At 34.3% G+C, this 21,643-nt stretch overlaps 1 protein-coding gene across 1 annotated transcript in view; it reads right to left on the bottom strand.

Annotated features, from left to right (window-relative positions):
* kay (transcription factor kayak) overlaps window positions 1-19,679 on the bottom strand; it is a 69,772-nt gene extending 50,093 nt beyond the window's left edge. The window contains exon 1 of the mRNA XM_081996231.1: window positions 19,328-19,679. Within this exon, the coding sequence (XP_081852357.1) occupies window positions 19,328-19,465 (138 nt within the window). The 5' untranslated portion in view covers window positions 19,466-19,679. The remainder of the gene's footprint in view (window positions 1-19,327) is intronic.
* Between the last annotated feature and the right edge of the window lie 1,964 nt (window positions 19,680-21,643).

The following is a 21,643-nucleotide window of genomic DNA, read 5'->3' as shown; positions in this document are numbered from 1 at the left end:
TGACACTGCTTTTCTCCCTGACTACTAAATTTTGTACTGTTTTTTCAGGGTATCGGATAGGAAACTTAATGGGGATTCGAAAAATGTACTTGAAACAATAATTTTCTTACTCCAAGGGGATATAACACGCAATTTTGTTCCTGACTGTCCTTTCAAACTGTGTTTCCGCCAGTTCAAACTTTAACACCGCTTTTTTCCCCGACTGTACCAAATTTTGTACTGTTTTTTCAGGTTATCGAATAGGAAATTCGATGAGGATTCCAAAAATGTGTTTAAAACAATAATTTTCTTACTCCAAAGGGGTTTTACACGTAATTTTGTTCCTGACTGTCCTTTCAAACTGTGTTTCTGCCCGTTCAAACTTTGACACCGCTTTTTTCCCCGACTGTACCAAATTTTGTACTGTTTTTTCCGGTTATCCAATAGGAAATTTGATGAGGATTCCAAAAATGTGTTTAAAACAATCATTTTCTTATTCCAAGGGGATTTTACAAGCAATTTTGTTCCTGGCTGTCCTTTCAAACTGCGTTTCTGACAGTTCAAACTGACACCGCTTTTCTCCTTGACTGTACTAAATTTTGTACTGTTTTTCAAGTTATCGGATAGGAAATTTGATGAGGATTCCAAAAATGTGTTTAAAACAATCATTTTCTTACTCCAAGGGGGTTTTCCAGGCAATTTTGTTCCTGACTGTCCTTTCAAACCGTGTTTCTGTCAGTTCAAATTTTGACACTGCTTTTCTCCCTGACTACTAAATTTTGTACTGTTTTTTCAGGGTATCGGATAGGAAACTTAATGGGGATTCGAAAAATGTACTTGAAACAATAATTTTCTTACTCCAAGGGGATATAACACGCAATTTTGTTCCTGACTGTCCTTTCAAACTGTGTTTTCGCCAGTTCAAACTTTAACACCGCTTTTTTCCCCGACTGTACCAAATTTTGTACTGTTTTTTCAGGTTATCGAATAGGAAATTCGATGAGGATTCCAAAAATGTGTTTAAAACAATAATTTTCTTACTCCAAAGGGGTTTTACACGTAATTTTGTTCCTGACTGTCCTTTCAAACTGTGTTTCTGCCCGTTCAAACTTTGACACCGCTTTTTTCCCCGACTGTACCAAATTTTGTACTGTTTTTTCCGGTTATCCAATAGGAAATTTGATGAGGATTCCAAAAATGTGTTTAAAACAGTAATTTTCTTACTCCAAGGGGGAGTTACATGGTGCTCAAATTTCAAACCACAATTTCAACTGATTTGAAAATTAGTAGCATCAAACCATTTTTTGCTAAATAACTCAAAAACGGTGAAAGGTACAAGAAATTTTCAGGAGGGCAAAAATGTTCGTAAAGAACTGCTAAATTCATCTCTGAAAGTTTTACAGTTCGTCAGTGCCGCTACTATACAGGAAGTGCATGAAAACTGTAATGATTCAGATTTTTTGGCCACCCAGCACGCAATTTTTAAGATAGAATTTTTTGCTCAACACCCCTGAAAAAAGGAATTGAAGACGGTTAATTTGAGTGGTTCAACCTCAATGTATGCAATTTGATTGATGATCACAAGAAAGCAATTTTGCTGATAAAGTGGTCATGTGACTAACTGTCAAATGGAAAAACCGGTAGTACGTCATAACACTCACAACCGTCAAATTTACCCCAAAGAGCTACATAGAGATACACCACCTTTGTACTTTGAAGTATTCTGTTAATGTGTTTCTGTCTTGTTATATGGTTAAGATGTATTTTCAGATGCTTTTGCAGATCTTCCAAGTCTCCAATATTCTATACAGGCATTTTTTTCTGAACTTTGTCTGGTTCAATTTAAGTTTAATCATCTCTAGAACATTTAAGTCTTTTAGGTCTTCTGCTCTAAGGCCATTGTTACTTCAACGGTTTTCTTCTTTAGTGGCACAAAGCCAGAATGGACAAAAGAGAAGAAAAAATACATGGTCTTCACAAGGTTTAATATGGTATTTCAGCAAAATTAAGAGGTTGTTCCCTTTTCAAGTCGTAGAAAAATGGTGCAAATCTTCTTGACATCTTCCTTGTTTTATAGTTGTTGTAAAAGTATTTCTTTTTTCTCAAGTGCTCTAGATATCCTTACCATCTTTTTCAAATGATTTGAGACGTCATATGCAGGGAAACTTGACAGGTTCAAAATCGTCAATATCCAATAATTTGAAGAAGAGCAAATCATTTCCAGAAACAGTAAAAACTCGTAGTTGTCCATGTCAACATATCTGAAATCTTTTTATCAGCCCCATACCCATTTTCACCAAGTTTTAAATGCTTCAAGTTTTCTTTATCATCTTCAGTCTTTTCGGTGTATCTATTCCAATATTATCTATTATTCAAATTAAATTCAATATTAATCTATTCAAATAATTTGAACTTCTATTCCTCGATCATTTAACTAAAAGTGTCATTACACATAGTCGAGTAACAAAAAACAAAAAATTATCTTAGCCTAACTTAACGTATACCAGAAAAAGTTTCGAAACGTGTAACGGAAAGTCAAAAATCTGATAATCTCAATCAAATTTTGATTTCTATTTTGTATAATATAATTGAATTTCAGGTTTTAGATTTTCTCACATATTGTTTCAATTTCTTTTTTCTTAAAATTTACAGGATTATACCTATTTTCAAGTCATTATTGTCGAAAATGAAACGTTTGTCGTGATTACGATCAAAAAGACTCATTTTTGATTTGATTTTGATGATGAAGAACTTTTCCCATACACTATGGCGTTTATCGTTCTCGCTTGACTATCCTCTGTCAATCGACACACGGGAAAATCGTATTTTCGGTTCTAGTAATAAAATAAACAATTGTTCGTTTTGTGTAACGAGAATTTTGTTTGATTTATTTCCTTTCATATTGTAGAAAACATGAAAGTTAAATTTAAATTGTTTTTACTATTAAACACTTATAATTTCCCGAAACACTTGTTGCCTTATCAATTCTCAAAATTGCAAAGTACTCTCATTTCAATTAGTGTTAAAATGATTTTTTCGACGACTGACTTTGAAAGTACCTCATGTACGCTTCCATTTAAAAGCAGAAAGTGGTTATTCGCCGCGCGGCGCAGAAAGTGAATCATTTTCTGCTCTAGAGCGTTTTCGCTTTCTACTAACAATCTACTCACCAACTTTTTCGGCGTTTCCATAACAACGCTTGACATACCTGTTTGAAATAAAGCCATTCCGTCAAAGTGATTTATCGGTGAGAATGAGGGGTCTGATGCACTTTAGGTGCCATCGTATTTTTAGTTATTTTTTGATGAAATCGATGTCAGATTGTTTATTTAACTTAGTTCTACCCAAAAAAGGGTGGATGAACCTGGTTTTGTGGGAAAAGAATCGTAAAAAAACGATTTAAAAGTGGTCAGATTACAACAAGTCTAGGAAGAATTCCTCCCCCTTACTACTGGAAATTTGCAACGTTGCCAAATCGAAGGTTCAAAAAAGATGCATGGCTAACCTAGTGCTCACCATAGTTGCCGATTCGTATATGTAGCAATATTTGTTAATTGTAAATGTATTGAAAAAGTTGCATGGCTTTTTTAGAATGATTTGAATGAATCTTTGCTAGGCAAGAAACAAAATGTTCACACTGGTGGTGCTGGTACCGATCAAAAATCAGTCATTTATGTTTAGTATGGAGAATGCCATAAGAAAGAAAATAACGTAAAAATATAAGTTTTTCCTGCGAAAAAGTGATTCATCCAACCTTATTTCAGTAAAAGTAAGTTAAATAAAGAATCTGACATCGATTTTATCAATCATCCTGAAGAGGCTCAAAGAAACTGAAGAAGAACTGCACATCATTTCTGATGAGCAGTTTGGATTCAGACATGGACACTCGACAGAACAACAGATCCACCAAATGGTTGAATTCATCCCAAGTGGATTCAATCACAAGGAAGCAACCGGAGCAGTCTTGCTGGACGTATCAAAAGCCTTTGATCGCGTTTGGCACAAAGGACTGCTCATCAAGATGCTGGATGCCGGATTCCCAATCAGCCAAGTAAAGATAGTGAGATCTTTCCTGACTGCGCGAAAATTCAGAGTGAAGACTGAAGGAGTCTGCTCGACGTACAGGGAGATGGAAGCAGGGGTACCGCAGGGGGCAGTCCTCTCACCGTTCCTGTACAACATCTACTAACCTGGCGCTATACGCAGATGACACTGCGCTACTGGCCAAATCCAGGAACGTCAGGCTACTCACTCTAATACTCCAAGGCGAACTGGAGACATTGGAAAGATGGTGCACGAAATGGAAAATCAAACTGAACGCAGAGACACAACCTATACTTTTTAGCAAGCGGCGCAAACTCAGACCGGAAATCAACCTCCGAGTCCAAGATGAAGATATTTCATGGAGTAACAACGTGACATACCTCGGCGTAGAACTAGACAAGACACTAACATGGAAGTGTAAAGTCGAAAAAGCCCGGGCGAAAGCAAAGCTTACCAGGGCTCAGCTCTACCCAGTCATCGGTAGAGATGCCAAAACCAGCGTCAAGACCAAGCTGACACTAATCAGGACAATCATCCAACCGCACCTGACATATGCCTCAGCAGCCTGGGGATATGCAGCGAAGACCCACTTGAAACGCCTTCAAGCAGTGGAAAACATAGCGCTAATATCAGCCATAGACGCCCCGTGGTATGTCAGAAACGACACCATCACCAGAGATCTCCAATACAAAACAGCGACAGAGAAGATCAAAGAACATGCACACAAGTTCTTTGACAAAATGGCGGAACACCAGAATCCACTCATAAGGAACGCCATCGACTATTCTCCAGAAATGGAAGCCCCCCATAAACGGCCAAGACATCAGTTGCTGGACGATAGATGACAGCACTGAACACCCGACTATGACCTCACCCTCGGATTTGACAACACCCGATCATGACTTTAACTTCAGTTTGGAGTAAGTTATTACTAGTGTTTTCTGATTTTATGTTTCAGGTAGCAGCCATGACCAAACTAGCCAAGATGAAGAAGACCACCCCCCCACCAACGACTTTCCCCCTGGGTGGCGAGAATTTATTCTCAAAACTTGGGTATAACCCAACCGTAGCTAACTCGGTGCTAACCGGGCTCTGGCTACACCTCCCAGATTTCCCCCCGCCTGCCTATATAGGCAATAGGGTAAGGAAATCAACCTCCTAACCTCCAATCCAAACTCCCCACAAATATTCTTGGATGATTAATTGATTAGCCCTCTAACTCTCTTGATCATCCAAAAATATGCCATGACCTCCACCAGGATGACCAGCTGATAAAGAAAGAAAAATTCAAGATAAGAAGAGCGCAGAAGAGCCCCGTTATCAGCCGGGGCACTCTCACCCAGGACAGGGGACGCCGTTGCAACACTGGTAATTCCCGAAAGGGAATTTGCAGTGCCTGTTAACGGAGTCCTTCTTCCGGACCTTTCCTTTTGGTCTACAGCGATGGGAGGGTAAAAAGCAGTAGTCTTGCTTGACCCGCTTATCTGAGGCCATTCTTCCTGTCATTAATAATGGCGCGCGATTTCATCAAAAAAGAACTAAAAATACGGTGGCACCTAAAGTGCACCAGAACCTCGTCTATATTTCGAGCGGAAAGTACTTTTGCCGGTTTAACATGATTGCAGCATTCGGCTTCGCCTCAAGCTGCAATTTTCATGTGCAAGCGGCAAATATGTACTTTCCGCTCTTAATATAAAATATACTATTTATCTGCTATCCGTTAAAAAAGTGCTCGGCTAAAACTCTCCAAGTTCCCGCAAACAAGATCATTTTTTAACTATCATAGTACGTGAATTGAAAAGAGAACGCTAACGTTACTGGGAAAAGCCGACCAAAGATAATGGCCAGTTTCACGAATGGGAGAAAATTCCGAGAAACTCGGAAGTAAGGAAATAAACTGGGAAATTTTGATGATTCGTAGAATTTTATACGTGTTAAGTGGTGGAGCGACAAATATAATCGGTAAAGTGTTGTTTAAGTATTAGATTTACTGCTTCTCAATTTAATTCGAGGAAGTGTTTAACTAGGATTAGATAATTTGTTCACGAGAACTAAAACACAATAAATGAGGATGATACAAGCAGCTTTTGCTTTAAAATTTGAAAACTTTTCCCAAAAATGTTAAAATGTCTCTATAATAAGCATGTTAATAAAAATGAACTATACACAACTGATAAGATAGTAATGCTTATAGAAGGAAATCTCTGACAAATGTTGATGGAGCCTAATTAGCAAGGTAAGACGACAAATTCTAATTCAATTTATCAATGTCAACAGTTTATTATCAAGACCTACTAAGAACAATAGTAAATTCGTTATGATGTATGGGAATGCAAGAGATTCCAGTACTGTTTACTTGTGATACATCTCCCCTTGTAAAAATACAGTTACAGTGATTCTGTACAGAGTGTCCCAGACCCAGCAATGGACTATAAACAGCTATTTTCAAGAAAAGTTGCACTAGTTTAAAAAATTATTAATATGGTCTGTAGAGGGTCGTATTTTAGATCTAAATTTAGATTCAAATTGTTATAAATTGAGTTCATTTTACTTTAGAAACAATTGATAAAAATGCTGTTACTTTCTCTAGACGAAACAGGCTTTTTATTGAAATGACAAAATAATAAATATACAGGGTCCTACACTTAAACTGTCTCGGAAGCTTACGGGCTAAATTTTGGAAATATGTGTGTAAGACAGAAAAATATTTGACACCTTTTTTTTTAGAAAAAACGCAACATTTGCTTCGAAAAAAACATCAGTGTAGGCCGTACTTATTTGGTACACCGTATATCTGTGACGTAGAAAGGGACATGTTCCCTATCTCTCTTCTGTTTATAGTGAGTTGAGTGAGACGAAATGCATGCTGAAAAACTGAAATTGTAGGTTATATTTTATGTTTATTTTACATTGATTCGTGTTTAGGAACTTGTCTTCTGCTGGAAAAAATGCCGTTTAAGCGCTGTGTGGTTAAGTCCTGTTCAAACAATACTAAGAGCTGTCCCAATGAGATATTTTTACGAGAAAAACTGATATCTGACTTAAGACTTCCATGTACGTTAGACAATTGAAATGTACTACGTCACAGGAGACCGTGCCCGGCTCATTTAACTTTCTTTATAAGCTTTTTACAAAATTACTTTTACTAGTGAGTTTTACAGACCGTAATTTCTAAATTATACTAAAAAAAAAATCATAAAATAATTTTTTCTATACATCTACCATTCAAATTTAAACATAAATAAAGTTTAGTAATATCAATGAATTCCGTTGGAATACAATGAAAAATTAAGAATTTTGTAATTTTACTTTTACAAATTTTGACGTTCTCTAGCGACCAATCCGTACCACTAACCCATCAACTTTTATATGTCAATAGAAAGCTTATTTCATTGGCTGTCCATCGACATATAAAAGTTTATACAAAGTGTGGCAAATAAGCTAGTTATTGGCGATTGAACGAAAGAATGCACCAAAAAAGTCATGAAAAAATTAGTCAATTTTGACACCCTCTAGCGGCCGAACCGACTAACCTATCCATTCAAATTGAGAGACTGTTAGAAAGATCATTTCATTGGCTATCCATTGATGTATAAAACACTACTAAAAATGGTGCAAACAAACGAGTTATTGAAGATTGAACAAAAGGATATACGAAAAAAGTCATAAAAAAAATAGTCAACTTTGACGTTCTTTAGCGGCCAAACCGTCTAACCTATCAACCCAAGTTGGGAAATTTTTAGAAAGGTCATTCCATTAGATCTCCATTGACGTATAAAACTCTAGCAAAAATAGTGCAATTAAGCGGGATTTTAAATATTAAACAAAAGGATACACCAAAAAAATTGGTCAAAGTTGACGCCCTCTAGTGGCCAAACGGTACCACTAACCAATCGACTTTTCTACGTCAATGGAAAGCTCATTTCATTGACTGTCCATCGACATATCAAAGTATATACAAAGTGTTACAAATACGCGTGTTTTTTACGCTTTACAGACAGGGTGCCCCAGAAACACTTTTTGACTGGTTAAGGCAAATTTGACCCTGGAAAATTCGGAAAACACGGTTAACATGAGTTACTAGGTCTATGACGATGTAATGCATAAAAATTTCTTTAAAAACTGATTTTGCAAATGACATTTTTCTTAAGGGTCAAATTTGCCTGAAACACCACCGCTATTCCAATGGGTCTTGCGTTATGTTGGCAAGCCAAAATCGACTTTAATGATTTTATTTCTACAGTTTTGCTACGGCTCTAAATTTGACACTCACTGTGCTAGGTTTGTGCCAAATATTAAGGCCAAACCTGACCGATTAAAAAAAAAATCCCTCAAAGAAGTTAGAGTGGTTACAGTCAAGAAAAACGTTTAGTTAGCTTTGGAGCCCTCTGGCGGCGAAACGAAGCACCCTATTAACACAAACGGCCATATTTTTGGAAAGCCTATTATATTTTCTATCCATTGTCATATAAAAGTCTATACAAAGTGCAAATAAACGAGTTGTTTGATAATAAAGGCAGTTTTGACTGAATTTGACAGCTACTACTTTAACCTTCAATAACTCGATTATTTTAACAGTTACAGGGTGATTCAATGTATCAATTTAAAGAATAAATTTTTCAAATAAGTGACCTAATACAAACTTACCTTAATTTTGAACAGAGAATCAGACAAAAGGAGTGTTTAATAACGTCCTTTTTTAGAACTGACGTCTTGAGCTCTTTTTTTGACCATCCTGTATAATATATTTTATCGTTTTTCTTCACCCACTCTTAGAACAAACCTTGTATAACACGACAAAACACAAAAACCAAGAAAAAAACGTTTCCTGATATGCATAAATTAAAATTATTGTTTGGGGGACTGAAAATAATAAATTTCACATAGAACGGTAAATATCTCAGAAACGGATACAGATAAGTGTATGACATTAATAAACGAAATATGTCTGGAATTTGATGTAGAATACAAAAATGCAATAATATACAAGGTGTCCCATTTATACTAAGCAACAGTTGATATCTACTTCCGGTTAAATCGTTGCACGCATATTTTCTTATTAAAATAGTATATTCTATATTAAGAGCGGAAAGTATATATTTGCCGCTTGCACATGAAATTTGCAGCTTGAGGCGAAGCCGAACGCTGCAATCATGTAAAAGCGGCAAAAGTACTTTTGGCTCGAAATATAGACGATATTTTTTCGACGACTGCTGTGGGGTGGATTAGAAGGACAACTCACATCATTTTCGTCGCTCGGACTCATTGTCACCGATAAATCACTTTGACGGAATGTGGTTATTTCAAACAGGTATGTCAAGCGTTGTTATGGAAACGCCGAAAAAAGTTGGTGACTAGATTGTTAGTAGAAAGCGAAAACGCTCTAGAGCAGAAAATGATTCACTTTCTGCGCACGTGCGGCGAATGACCACTTTCTGCTTTGAAATGGAAGCGTACATGAGGTACTTTCAAAGTCAGTCGTCGAAAAAAGGTTTTTTTAGACTCTCCAGTCGTGGTAATTCAAAAAATTAGTGGGTCTTGTTAGGTTAGGTTAGTTATTAGTTAATTATTAGGAATTACTGGGCATTACAAGAAATTAGCGGACATTATTGGCATATTAGGAATTAGTGTACAAAATTGTACTCAGCGGTTTACCCCTCGAAATTTTTACAGCGCTTTCCTCACTGACTACCAAATTTTTTAGTGTTCTTTTAGATTATCGTATAGGAAATTTAATGAGGATTTCAAAAATTTACTTAAAAATGTGATCTGCTCACTAAAAGAGTGTGTTATACAAGCGATTGTGTCGCAGACTATTCTTAACACCGTGTTTCTGGCAGTTGAAAGTTTGACAGCGCTTTTCTCCCTGACTATACCGCCTATTTTACTGTTTTTTTAAGCTATTGGGTAAGAAATTTAATGAGGATTCCAAAAATGTTTTTAAAAATGTGATTTACTCACTAGAAGTGGGTTTTACAGATTATTTTGTCGCAGACTGCCCTTTGAACCGTCATTTTTAGAGTTCAATATTTGACAGCGCTTTCCTCGCGGACTGTACTGAATTTTTCGTGGTTTTTGAGGTTATTGGAAAGGAAATTTATTGAGGATTCCAAAAATGTGCTTAAAAATGTGATCTGGTCACTAAAAGTTGATTTTAAAGATGATTTTGTCGCGGACTGTCCTACAATCATTTTTACAGTTCAAGTTTTCCTGCGGGACTGTAAATTTTTCGTTATTTTTTAGGTTCTGGTTATGGGAAAGGAAATTGATTGAAATGCAGGACCTTGTATATGAATTCATTCTAATAAGTAGGTAGGTGCTTTTTAACTACTTTTGCAAATAGTAATACCTTTGACAGATTTAAAAAAATATGCTAGAAACCAGACAGGATTTGAAAAAAAATATCTTCTCTCCATAAAAAAAGTATGACATAGTGAAATTGATTTTTTTAATGAAACGCCTATTGCACTTTTATAAAATAAAATAACTTATCTTTACTGTTCTAGAAAATGGAAAAAAATGAAATTTGGGAGCTACTTTACTACTACTAAGACACGTTAGATTAATCCAGAGCCAAGAGCAAATTGAAGCCAGGGGAAACAGTTTGAAGGAGGTTAAGGTTAACCTCACTTAAGAAAACTGAACCTAAGTTTACTATCACCTGATGAGGTTTAGTGAAGGGATAAAAGAATTGTTGCATCAGTCTGGATAACTTTGAAATGCATGATTTAGATACGAAACAGGAATAAGATCGAACAAACTTAAACTATCGCTTAAATTCAGTTAAGATCATCAACCAAAATATTTAAAAATCCAGAAATATTGACTAAATTTTTTAAAAACACAAACTGATTAACCAAAGTTTAAAAAAAAATATTGAAGAAATTAAATTAAAATAAGCCAAACAAAGAGACGGTTGATGAACTTGAACCCATCTTTGGATAGGCAAGAAGCCATTTAAAGACGGATGTCCGTAAATGCACCCATTTAGGAACTCAATAATTATTATGAAAATTCAGGTATCTTACAATTTTTGACATACTTGATGAATTTATAAATGCAAACTTCTCCACATTTTGACTTCTTAATCCATTGAAGTTGGTGGTTATTTTATAATAGGTTAAGAAATTCAAACTGGAAAATCCACAATTGATAACAAATTAGTATTTATTTTATTATCTTTTATTTATTTTCTGTAAATAAAGTGAACGTCCGGAAATTGCATAGATGAGATTATTAGAGACAGTGTGTCTTGTGATTTAATTCCATATAATATCTAGTCACTGAACAAATACTGTAATTCCCAAATTATCCTGCAATGGGCCTGTCCCACAATTTTTTTTAATTTCATAACTACAAAGACGGATTGAAAATATTATACCCGTATTTTTTTGTTTTCAAAAATATTAAGTCTAAATAGAAAAAAAATGATGATAAAAACTACATTGATCTCATGTTTTAAACGCCCGCCGCCGGTGACGTACTACACTATGAACCAATCAGCGACAAGAAGTGAAACAGTTGGCGTGCAACAGCCAATAAAATCGCCCAGAATTACGTACGTCACATGCGCGCCAAAACAGATCTTTTAAATTTAATGGACAAATTCAAACTAATGTAGGAACATTTACGACCATAATTTTTTCTTCAAGAATATGAAAAATTAGTTTCTTGATCCTATTCTTTCGATTCCAGTCATTAAAACAAAAATTTATGATATGTGGGATAGGCCCATTATCAATATTGCACTCGTATTTTACCTTGCATGCTTGCAAACAAAATGAAATCGATTCGTGCCTCCTCACACGTGTAAAAACAGCAACCAACTATACAACCCCTAAGTTAAACAAGCTCGTTCTGGTGAGTGACCGCCACCCCCGCCGTTTTCTCTCCCTAACCCATTTTTTATTCGATTTGCCCGTCCAAATAGCGAGGGGTGCGATTCTTTTGCCCTCCTGAACGAATAAAATTCCACTCTCGGATTGCTAGTGCGATATACGATAAATGTCTAATGTCCTGCAAATTTGAAAGCGGTTTTTGCAATACACGAGGGTGAATTATTTAATTTTTAATGGGGATGTATGTGTTGCGTGTGGACAGTTAAGAAATCACCCCCTTTTGAGGTAAAAAAAAGGCTTTTACGGTTAGCGGTGATTCTAATTTCGTGACCAAAGAAAACTAATCGTAGTACATTAGCAAATGTATATTTGTACTATAATTAGCTAACAAATTGACTGTGTTTACAGTAAATTGAACTTGGATTACTAAAATGTCGATTTTTGTCATTTTATTTATTCTGTTCTTTATTTTCCTCTACTGCAGTTTGATGTCAAAAAAATTGAGGTTCTACTTTCAACCAAATTGTTTGATCAAACTTGCAGTTTTGTCTGTTGACAAACCTCAAAATCGAAAAAAGTGACTTTTTTGTTTTTAGCACATCTACAGGATGATTAAATATTTTATTTCCTGCAGGTCCCAAAAAGCTTTAAATACAGGAAAAACAACAAATATCATAATGGATCCAATTTGCTTGTAATAATTCCAATTTGACCATTCAATTTATGGGTATAGATACCCTTGAATTGAAATTTACTTGAAAGATATCATTTTCCTGTCATGGTTGTCATCAATTTGATTAAAGTAATTTTATGTTAATATTGTCAAAACAAAAGCCTGAAAAATAAAGGCTGTTTTGATTTGTTATTTATTGTTTTAGAGATTTAATAATAAATTAAATGAAGTAAAATTTTTGTAACAAAGTAATTGTTTACCAATTTTATAATTATGAAAAAGCAGCCTTTTCTAAAAAAATTATATTTGCAGTTTTTTGTCACTTTTCCTTATTATCTCATGTTATCAAGACAGATAATATGTTTTTGAGATGAGAAAAATGAGGCAAAACTGAAGAAATTATTATTTAAACTGTGATTTACTAGTAATTTACTGACAACTGTCAAAATAACTGTAATAAATCTCGGAAACACGTTTTGTATCGAATACTGCAAGAAAACTTTTCTAAACCAGGATTTTTGCAACTTCTGAGCACAGTTTGATAATCAGAGACAGAAGAATTGCTTGTCAAACCTTCTTGGAGTGACAAAATTACTGTTTTAAGCATATTTTTGGAATCTTTCATTAAATTTCCTATCCAATAACCTTACAACCATTTCAAAATTTGGTACAGAAAGAAAAGCGGTGCCAGTGTTTGAACTGTCAGAGACACAGTTTGAAAGGACAGTCAGGGACAAAATCGCCTGTAAAACCCACTTGAAATGAGAAAATGACTGTTTTAAGTACATTTTTGGAATCCTCATTAAATTTCCTATCCAATAACCTGAAAAAACACTACAAATTTGGTACAATCAGGGAGAAAAGCGCTGTCAAAATATGAACTCTCAGAAACACAGTATTTACCTATTAGGAGGTTAATAATTCATTACCTGCGAGTTTCAAAAATAAACTCACTGACTTTTTAGTGAATTTTATTTTCTATTTTAGATACAGTGAGTTTTCCTAGCCTAAAACTTACTCTAAGTAATAATTAATTTCGTAGTACAAAGTAAAAAGTTAGAGAATTTACTTATACGATCAGCCCACGAACAGTCTAAGCTGTAGAAATCATTCTATGGATACAGTATTCAGGATATAATTATGAAATTTTAAAATCAAAATTTGAAAAATACAACAAAAACAAGTACAAATGGTTATTAGGTCCTAAACACTAAATTCTCTTGGTTGGTGGGGCTGTTTTTATTGACAACTTTTAACTTACAATTTTGATATTTTGATCTTAATGATAATAGATAGATACAATAAATCTGTCCAACTAAATGTCATTTAAATTTTTGGTCTAAAACCCGCATTTTAAAGTATATCATTTTTACATTGGTTTGTGGTATTTCTCTTTCTGTTCATATAGCGCCTATTAATCTATTGTCCCATCTCTCCCTGATGTCTCAACATTATTTTTTCTGTATTCCAGTTTTATTAATTATTAGTGATAGATTTCATCTCGTGCAACTTTTTCTTCTTTATGCTTTCCTTTATTTTCGTTTGTTTAGCCCTGGTTTTCCCTATTCTTTAGGCTTTTTGTATATCTTATTTTTGCTTACTTTTTATATGAAAATTTACAACTTCTTTCTAGTATTTTGTACTTTGTATTTTTCTTTAGCCCACTTGTTTTACTTAAGCCTTTCTTTACTTCACTGTAGTTTACATTTTTTTCTCAGCACTATCTATGTTTTTCTAATGTGAACTTTTCCTCACTAGTGCAAAACATACTATTTTTGGCAATTAGGATGGTTGTATAATCAAAGCTACAGGAAAGACATGAAATTGATGAGAGGATGTTATACAGTGTCTGTATGTTAAAACTAGCTGTACTTTAAATACGTTATGAATAATTTTATAGCTTGAAACTTTTCAAGTAGCATCGAAAAATATTACAAATTGTTATAGTTTTATTTCAAATAAAATAACTTTCTTAAAGCTTTACAAGTCTCTGCCCTTTCAATGCCAAAAATCCCCGACTTTTATAATGTGGGGTAGGTTATCGATTTTGATTAAGACCCAAGGTCGCTACATTTTCCACGAATTTTACGATGGCGAGGGGTTGTCGCCGACTACTTTGGGGGTGTAGAATGCACGAAACAACGCTCGTTCACTTCGTGTAAAAGCGCCTAAATTGCCAACTAGGGGAATAAATAATTTATGTCGCCGAATTGAAATGTTGCGGAGCTCTTGCAGATGGAAATTCTTCACTGAAGATAAGCAACCCTAACCTTAATGGCGTACTTGATCAATGAAATTCCATGCTGGCTTTTAAACGGTCGAGTTCAAATACCATCCTGACCATTGACCTTTTTGAGGGCACGCTGCACTTTTTTAATAAGGTCTAATTGGCGCAGCTGTCCTAACTTGGTGCAAAGATAAACCCACAGCTAATACTTAACTGACTGAAATAATTAGTAGAATTTAAAAAGAGAAAAGTACTTTAGAAAAGTAAAAGAAAAAAAACATATAAAACTTCTAAACCAGAACAAATTTCAAGTTGTTATTTATTTTCCTAATTATTACATGGAAGTGACACTTTTTTGTAACAAATTACAAAAAAAATTAGTTTTGTAACTGGTACCACAGCATGAAAAGATGTTTCATTTTAATAAAATCTTGAAAAAAAAATCAAACACGTTTTGCAAAAATCAGCAGAACCAATCTTTTGTTACACAATATCTGATTTTTCGTAACTATAATTACATAAATAGCTATTAACGGTTGATTAATAAATTAAATAACCTATTAAAGTAAATATATCAACAACACAGTCATACAACACTCTAAATGGTTCATTTACACCTAAATGTTACATTATCTTGTTTGTTTTTTGCTCGTTAATAATCAGATTATAAAGGAATTTATATGATTTGTGTGGAGTGCAAAATAATGGGGATATTATATTGCCTGGAATTCCGGATTGATAAGAAAAACCAAAAAAATTAACTAGATAAAATTTGAACATGAGTCATACTCGACAGAAGCTGTCTAAATTTTAATGGAAAGTACGGTTTGCTGGAAGCTTAACAAAACCTATGAGAACTTCAATAAAACCAGTCTTTTAATGGCCTAATAAGAGTTATGTACCTTACACCCAGCTGTGGTTCGAAGGAGTTACAATATTAAAATTGTTACAACTATAACATACAGTGCGTTCGAATTAAAATGAGCCACCTTAAACCTTGAGAGATGTCATAGTCATATCACTGACAGTTCATCACGAGGGGAAAACCGCTGAGTACAATTTTGTACACACAAATTCCTTATAATGCTCAGTAATTCCTAATAATTTTCAATAACTAATCTAACCTAACAATACCCACTAATTTTCTGAGTTACTACGACTAGAGAGTTTAAAAAAACCTTCTTTAATTAAAAAAAGTAAAAATAAGAAAATATGCGTGCATCGATTTAACCGGAAGTAGATATCAACTGCTGCTTAGTTTAAATGGGACACCTTGTATATTATTGCTCTGAGATATTTACCATTTTATGTGAAATTTAATATTTTTAGTCTCCAAAACAATAATTTTAATTTATGCATATCAGGAGACGTTTTTTTGTTGGTTTTTGTCGTGTCATAAAGAAAAACAATAAAATATATGATACAAAATTGTCAAAAAAGGAGCTCAAGACATCAGTTCTAAAAAAGGACGTTTTCAAATTAAACACTCCTTATTCTTATAACTTTCTCTGATTCTCTGTTCAAAATAAGTAAAAGTAGTAAAGTAAATTTGTATTAGATCACATATTTGAAAAATTTATTAAGAAATAAGATTTATTAAGACTGTCAAAATAATCGTGTTATTGAAGGTTAAAGTAGTAGCTGTCAAATTCAGTCAAAACTGTCTTTATTGTCAAACAACTCGTTTATTTACAACACTTAGTATAGACTTTTATATGTCAAGGGATAGAAAATATAATGGGCTTTCCAAAAATTTGGCCGTTTGTGTTAATAAGCTGCTTCGTTTGGTCGCCAGAGGGCTCCAAAGCTAACTAACCGTTTTCCTTGATTGTAACCACTCTAATTTATTTTTTTAGAGATTTTTTTAAATCGACCAGGTACGGCCCTGATATTTGGTACAAACCGAGCACAGTGAGTGTCAAATTTAGAGCCGTAGCAAAACTGTAGAAATAAAATCATTAAAGTCGATTTTCGCTTGCACTAAGTGGCCAACATAACGCAAAACCCATTGGGATCAATATTGGGATAGTGGTGGTGTTTCAGGCAAATTTGACCCTTACGAAAATTACGAAAGGAAGAAAATGGCATGTCGTCTCCACAATACTTTATTTCAACCTTCAAAGGGTAAGGTCTGCTCTACTAGTTTCGGACGTATAAATGACGATCTTCAGGAGCTCAACTCATAAATCAATGCGCCTGTCTTTTTAAGGGGAGAGACAGTAAGACCCATGTTATGAAGAATTAGAGATTTTAAAAAATAGTTTAAAGGGGGGAATAAAGCTCATTATGGAGTAAACACTGACACTACATACTTAGTCACAATAAAATTAAAGTTACATCAACTAGACCCATTTTATCAGGGCTGGGTTAGACTCTATGGAGAGAAAATAATAAATTTAATCTACCATCCACAGCAGAGGCGATCAGACAGGAAACAAAAAAAAATAATTTAAAATATACCCAAGTCGATTTTGAACGAACCTGACGACAGCTAATTTTGACAGCACTGTATAATAGCTGTCAAACGTCAGATTTAAACCAAGTCAAGTAAAAGTGAACAAATTATTTCACTCTTCAGACAAAAACTGGTTTTACACGTCCATAAAACGTTAAAGTCACGTGACCTGTTGAAAAATCAATCTATTCCGCTCAGTTTTACTGTGACAGTTGAGCACGTGACAACAACTGCATATTATTGCACCCGGTGCTTTCATATGTCAATTGTCAAATGAGGAGGTTTCTAAAGATCATTTGACTACTATTTTATTGTTTTAACATCTGTTGTTTTATCTCGTTAACATTTGTACTTTGACAGTTGCAAAATTATTTTTTTTAGGGTCACATCACAGTTTGAATTTTGACAGCTTCAATATGACGTCTCAGAAAATTTTCAAGTTCAAAACTGTATTTATTAGGGTCACGTTTTGACTATTTTATAAAGACCATTTTTTTATCCTGTTGACATTTGAACGTTGACAGTTTTTCAGGGTCATATGACTGTCTTAATTTAAACTTTGACACGTTCCGCAACATTTTCACGTTTAAAATTGTATTTATCAGGGTCACCTGATTATTTTAATTATTTTTAAAACACGTGGTTTAAACCGGCTTATTAATAAAAAATGGTTTGAGTCACTTAATGAGCCACACGTAATATTTCCATCAATTTGAAATTCCATTTCCATTTTGACAAATTCCTAATTGTGATATCCCAGAAAATTTTCAATTTCAAAACTGTATTCATTAGGCTCACATGACTGTTTTGACAATTTTTTCACAAAATTTTTCTCAATTTGAACTTTGACAGTGTCAAGCCCTGTTAGATGTCAAATGGCAATAAACGGTTATTAATATGGACATGTTTGATTTCAAAGCCTATATGTCTTTAAAGATTGGTGTCAACTGTTTAACAAACATCAAAAATAAAAATAAGGAAACGTAGTGAATAATAATTTCAGTTTGATTATTTATTTATTTTTTCAACAAGGTTATTTGAGTGTTATTTCATTAATATGTCATTAGTGTCATCTGTCAAATATAGGCTGTCGACGGTGACGGAACGACAAAATTTGAAATGCGCCGGGTGCATTTTCATGGTAATTCGGTGCAAACGAATATGCACCCGGTGTTTTACCTTAAGATCCCTAGTGACAGTAGCAGTTTTCTTTCAGTTTGTGATTTCGGATCCAAACGAGTCATGATGCAAAGGTCACGTGACCTCTGTGCGACTTTGTAATCTTGGAGTCATGTGACTTTTAAATCATAACAAATTTGAATTCGAAATTATGGGTCAAAAGAATGCGCCTAGTGACTACATCAAAAATTGGTATGTTTAGTGTAAAATTGGTGTATTGCCCTACTGATTCAATACAGTTTGATACTAACCCATTAAAAACGCCTCATTCTTTATTTTCATAGATATTTCTCTTTTTATACCTATTCTACACCTACCTACGGATATCAATAAAAGTTTAGCTTAACTTTAAAGACAAACATTTTCAATCACTACACTCCTATAATTTTTATGATTTCAAACATATCCACCTATTATTTCTTGGATTTACAACTTTCAAAGTGACAGTGACAGGTGCGGAAATCTGTAATTTACTACCACCGCCACTTTGGCCGGTGCAGATTAAGTCTAACTCTATCTAATTAGCACACATCAAAGTAGGATAACAATACATTAATACTGCACTATTAATCAAGGTAGCAACAGATCACACTGTCAAACCTTGACACTCTTGACAGTGATAAGAGTATATTGTTATTAAATTGAGTGCATTAGGTACTTCATAAAACAATTTATTATAATAATATACATTTTAATAGAATATTAACAATATCAAATAAACAGTGAGCAATGTTGTGTATGTTTTTGTTTCTATTTATGTCAGTGTAGATAGTTGTAATAGTTTGTAATAATTGAAGAATGAAGTGAACGCTGTTGGTCCTAAGTATTATTTCCCAATACCATTCTAATATTTGTAGTTTTAGGACAAATGTCGACTAAATACTAGCTGAATTTGTTTTGGTTTCTAACCTAACTTGTCCAGAAAAACTTACGTTGGCAGGAGCAATCAAAATCCCACTTTCGATTTTAAATTCGACAGTGATCCCCTCCTGGGAATTATCATCGCTGCTGTCATTGGAAAAATCCGAATGGTTAGACATTCCGTCGCTCATTTCCATTTTCACGATCATAGTTGGTTTGACCAGACTTTATACAAACGAAACGCTGTTGTATCACAATCAGAAAAAACCAAACAGCTGTCGTTCCCGTATCGATACCAGCACGATACAGCGTACGGGAAAATCCACGTTTTCCTCAAGATTTCTCCGTTTATTTACGATTTTTGACAGTTCACGGACACTTGTTCGAAAATGAGTCACCACCGCGGAGGGATACCCTTTCTCAGAACCACCGACCCGACCGTGTATGATGTCAGATCTAAAAATAACTCTTCGAAAACGCGAAAGATTCGGTGCGACCAATGGCGTTTCACCGCGCGGCGAACAGTTCCGAGTTGGTTCGAAGATGGCGCGTTCGGGTTTTTACTTCAAATATGGCGTCAACCAAGGACGTTTTTGTGGTGACTCATCGATGTTGTACACCTACTATGCCATGAATAGGCCCGGAACGGTCTTAAAATACTACTTTTACTGCGATAATATTATTCGTAACATTCTAGTTCAAATAAGGTCAAAAACTGTAAAGTTACTCGTCATCTTGACAATTGCACAAATCAACCTTGAAATGATACCAGTCACCGCCCTCTGTACAGGGTGCTGCATTTTCGATGGTTTTACGGGGTACAGAGAAAACGGTAATAGATAGAAAAAAAGTAGCATACGTGTTCTGATCTCTTTTTCTGAGCTGAGATGACTGGAGAAGAGTGGGCTGCGCAAACTTCTTTTGTTTCAAAGATATGGGGGGCTTTTGAAAATTGGTCATTTTGAAACCTCCTCTGTATTTCATTTGCTATTAAAGTTATCAAAAAAGGAAAAACGGTTTCCGGTAGAACTTTTGACGTAGAATCCAATGGCGTAGTCAGTTTTTTTATATTACGTTTAGTTTCTGACATATGACAGTAAGTTATATTTTTTTTAATGGAACACCCTATATATTTTTAGTTCATTTAATTCTGTTGATTTTTACTTTTTCAACGGTGTATTAAAACATATAAGTTTGTAAACGTTAATCTTGATAATTAGAAAAATAGCGTTTCCTTAACAAAAAAGTGCTAAATAATATGTATAAAAATACCCACAGTCGAAACAAAATTTGGCTATGTTCATATTAACATGTTACATGTCGTTTATAAACAGTTTTTTCAACTTCTACCTTAAAAATCGAGTTAAAAATAGTAGAAAATAGAAATGGCCACTTTTCTTATTAAAGTGACGATAGAACTGTTTGTAACTTAGATTTTTACTAAGATTTATTAAAAATATTTAATTTTCTGATGTGTTAGTTTATATGATTTCCGATTTTGTTTGGTATTTTAGATATTGGCCTTTTTTTAGCTTAGCAAAGGTCCTTTTTTTTAAATAACAGGATTAACCTCTACAAACTTATATGTTGTAATACACCGTTGAAAAGGTAAAAATAAACAGAATTAAATGAACTAAAAATATATAGGGTGTTCCATTTAAAAAAATATAACTTAGTGTCATATGTCAGAAACTAAACGTAATATAAAAAAACTGACTACGGCATTGGATTCTACGTCAAAAGTTCTACCGGAAACCGTTTTTCCTTTTTTGATAACTTTAATAGCAAATGAAATACAGAGGAGGTTTCAAAATGACCAATTTTCAGAAGCCCCCCGTATCTTTGAAACAAAAGAAGTTTGCGCAGCCCACTCTTCGCCAGTCATCTCAGCTCGGAAAAAGAGATCGGAACACGTATGCTACTTTTTTTCTATCTATTACCGTTTTCTCTGTACCCCGTAAAACCATCGAAAATGCAGCACCCTGTACAACAAAGCCAAGAAGGTGCATGCCAAAAATTCCAATATGGCCGAAATAGTGGTTGACAGTTTGCATTTGTTTGTATTGTGGAAATTGAGTTTTTCGGTGATTAAATTAATTTTTAAGGTTTAAAGTCAAGACTTGGGATTACTTGCCAAAGTAATTTTGGTTTGCTATTGTATATTGTTGTTTATATGTTTATTGTTCTAGTGAAAGTGTAGTTTGTGTTCATTTTATTGTGTTATCACTATTGTTATTGTTCCTTCATTGTTCTATAATTTGTTGTTGGTTTTTTAACTTAAATTCTATTGCCTCTACAATATGCCGTCCACTTGTTCTTTGCCAAATTGTAAAAGCAATTTGGTGAATAGCCCAAAAGTGTCAGTCTTTTACTTTCCAAAAGACCCT

The sequence above is a fragment of the Ips typographus genome, linkage group LG2 (assembly GCF_016097725.1).
Source record: "Ips typographus isolate SLU linkage group LG2, UJ_Ityp_2.0, whole genome shotgun sequence".
NCBI lineage: Eukaryota > Metazoa > Arthropoda > Insecta > Coleoptera > Curculionidae > Ips > Ips typographus.
This window is presented reverse-complemented; position numbering and strand designations above follow the sequence as displayed.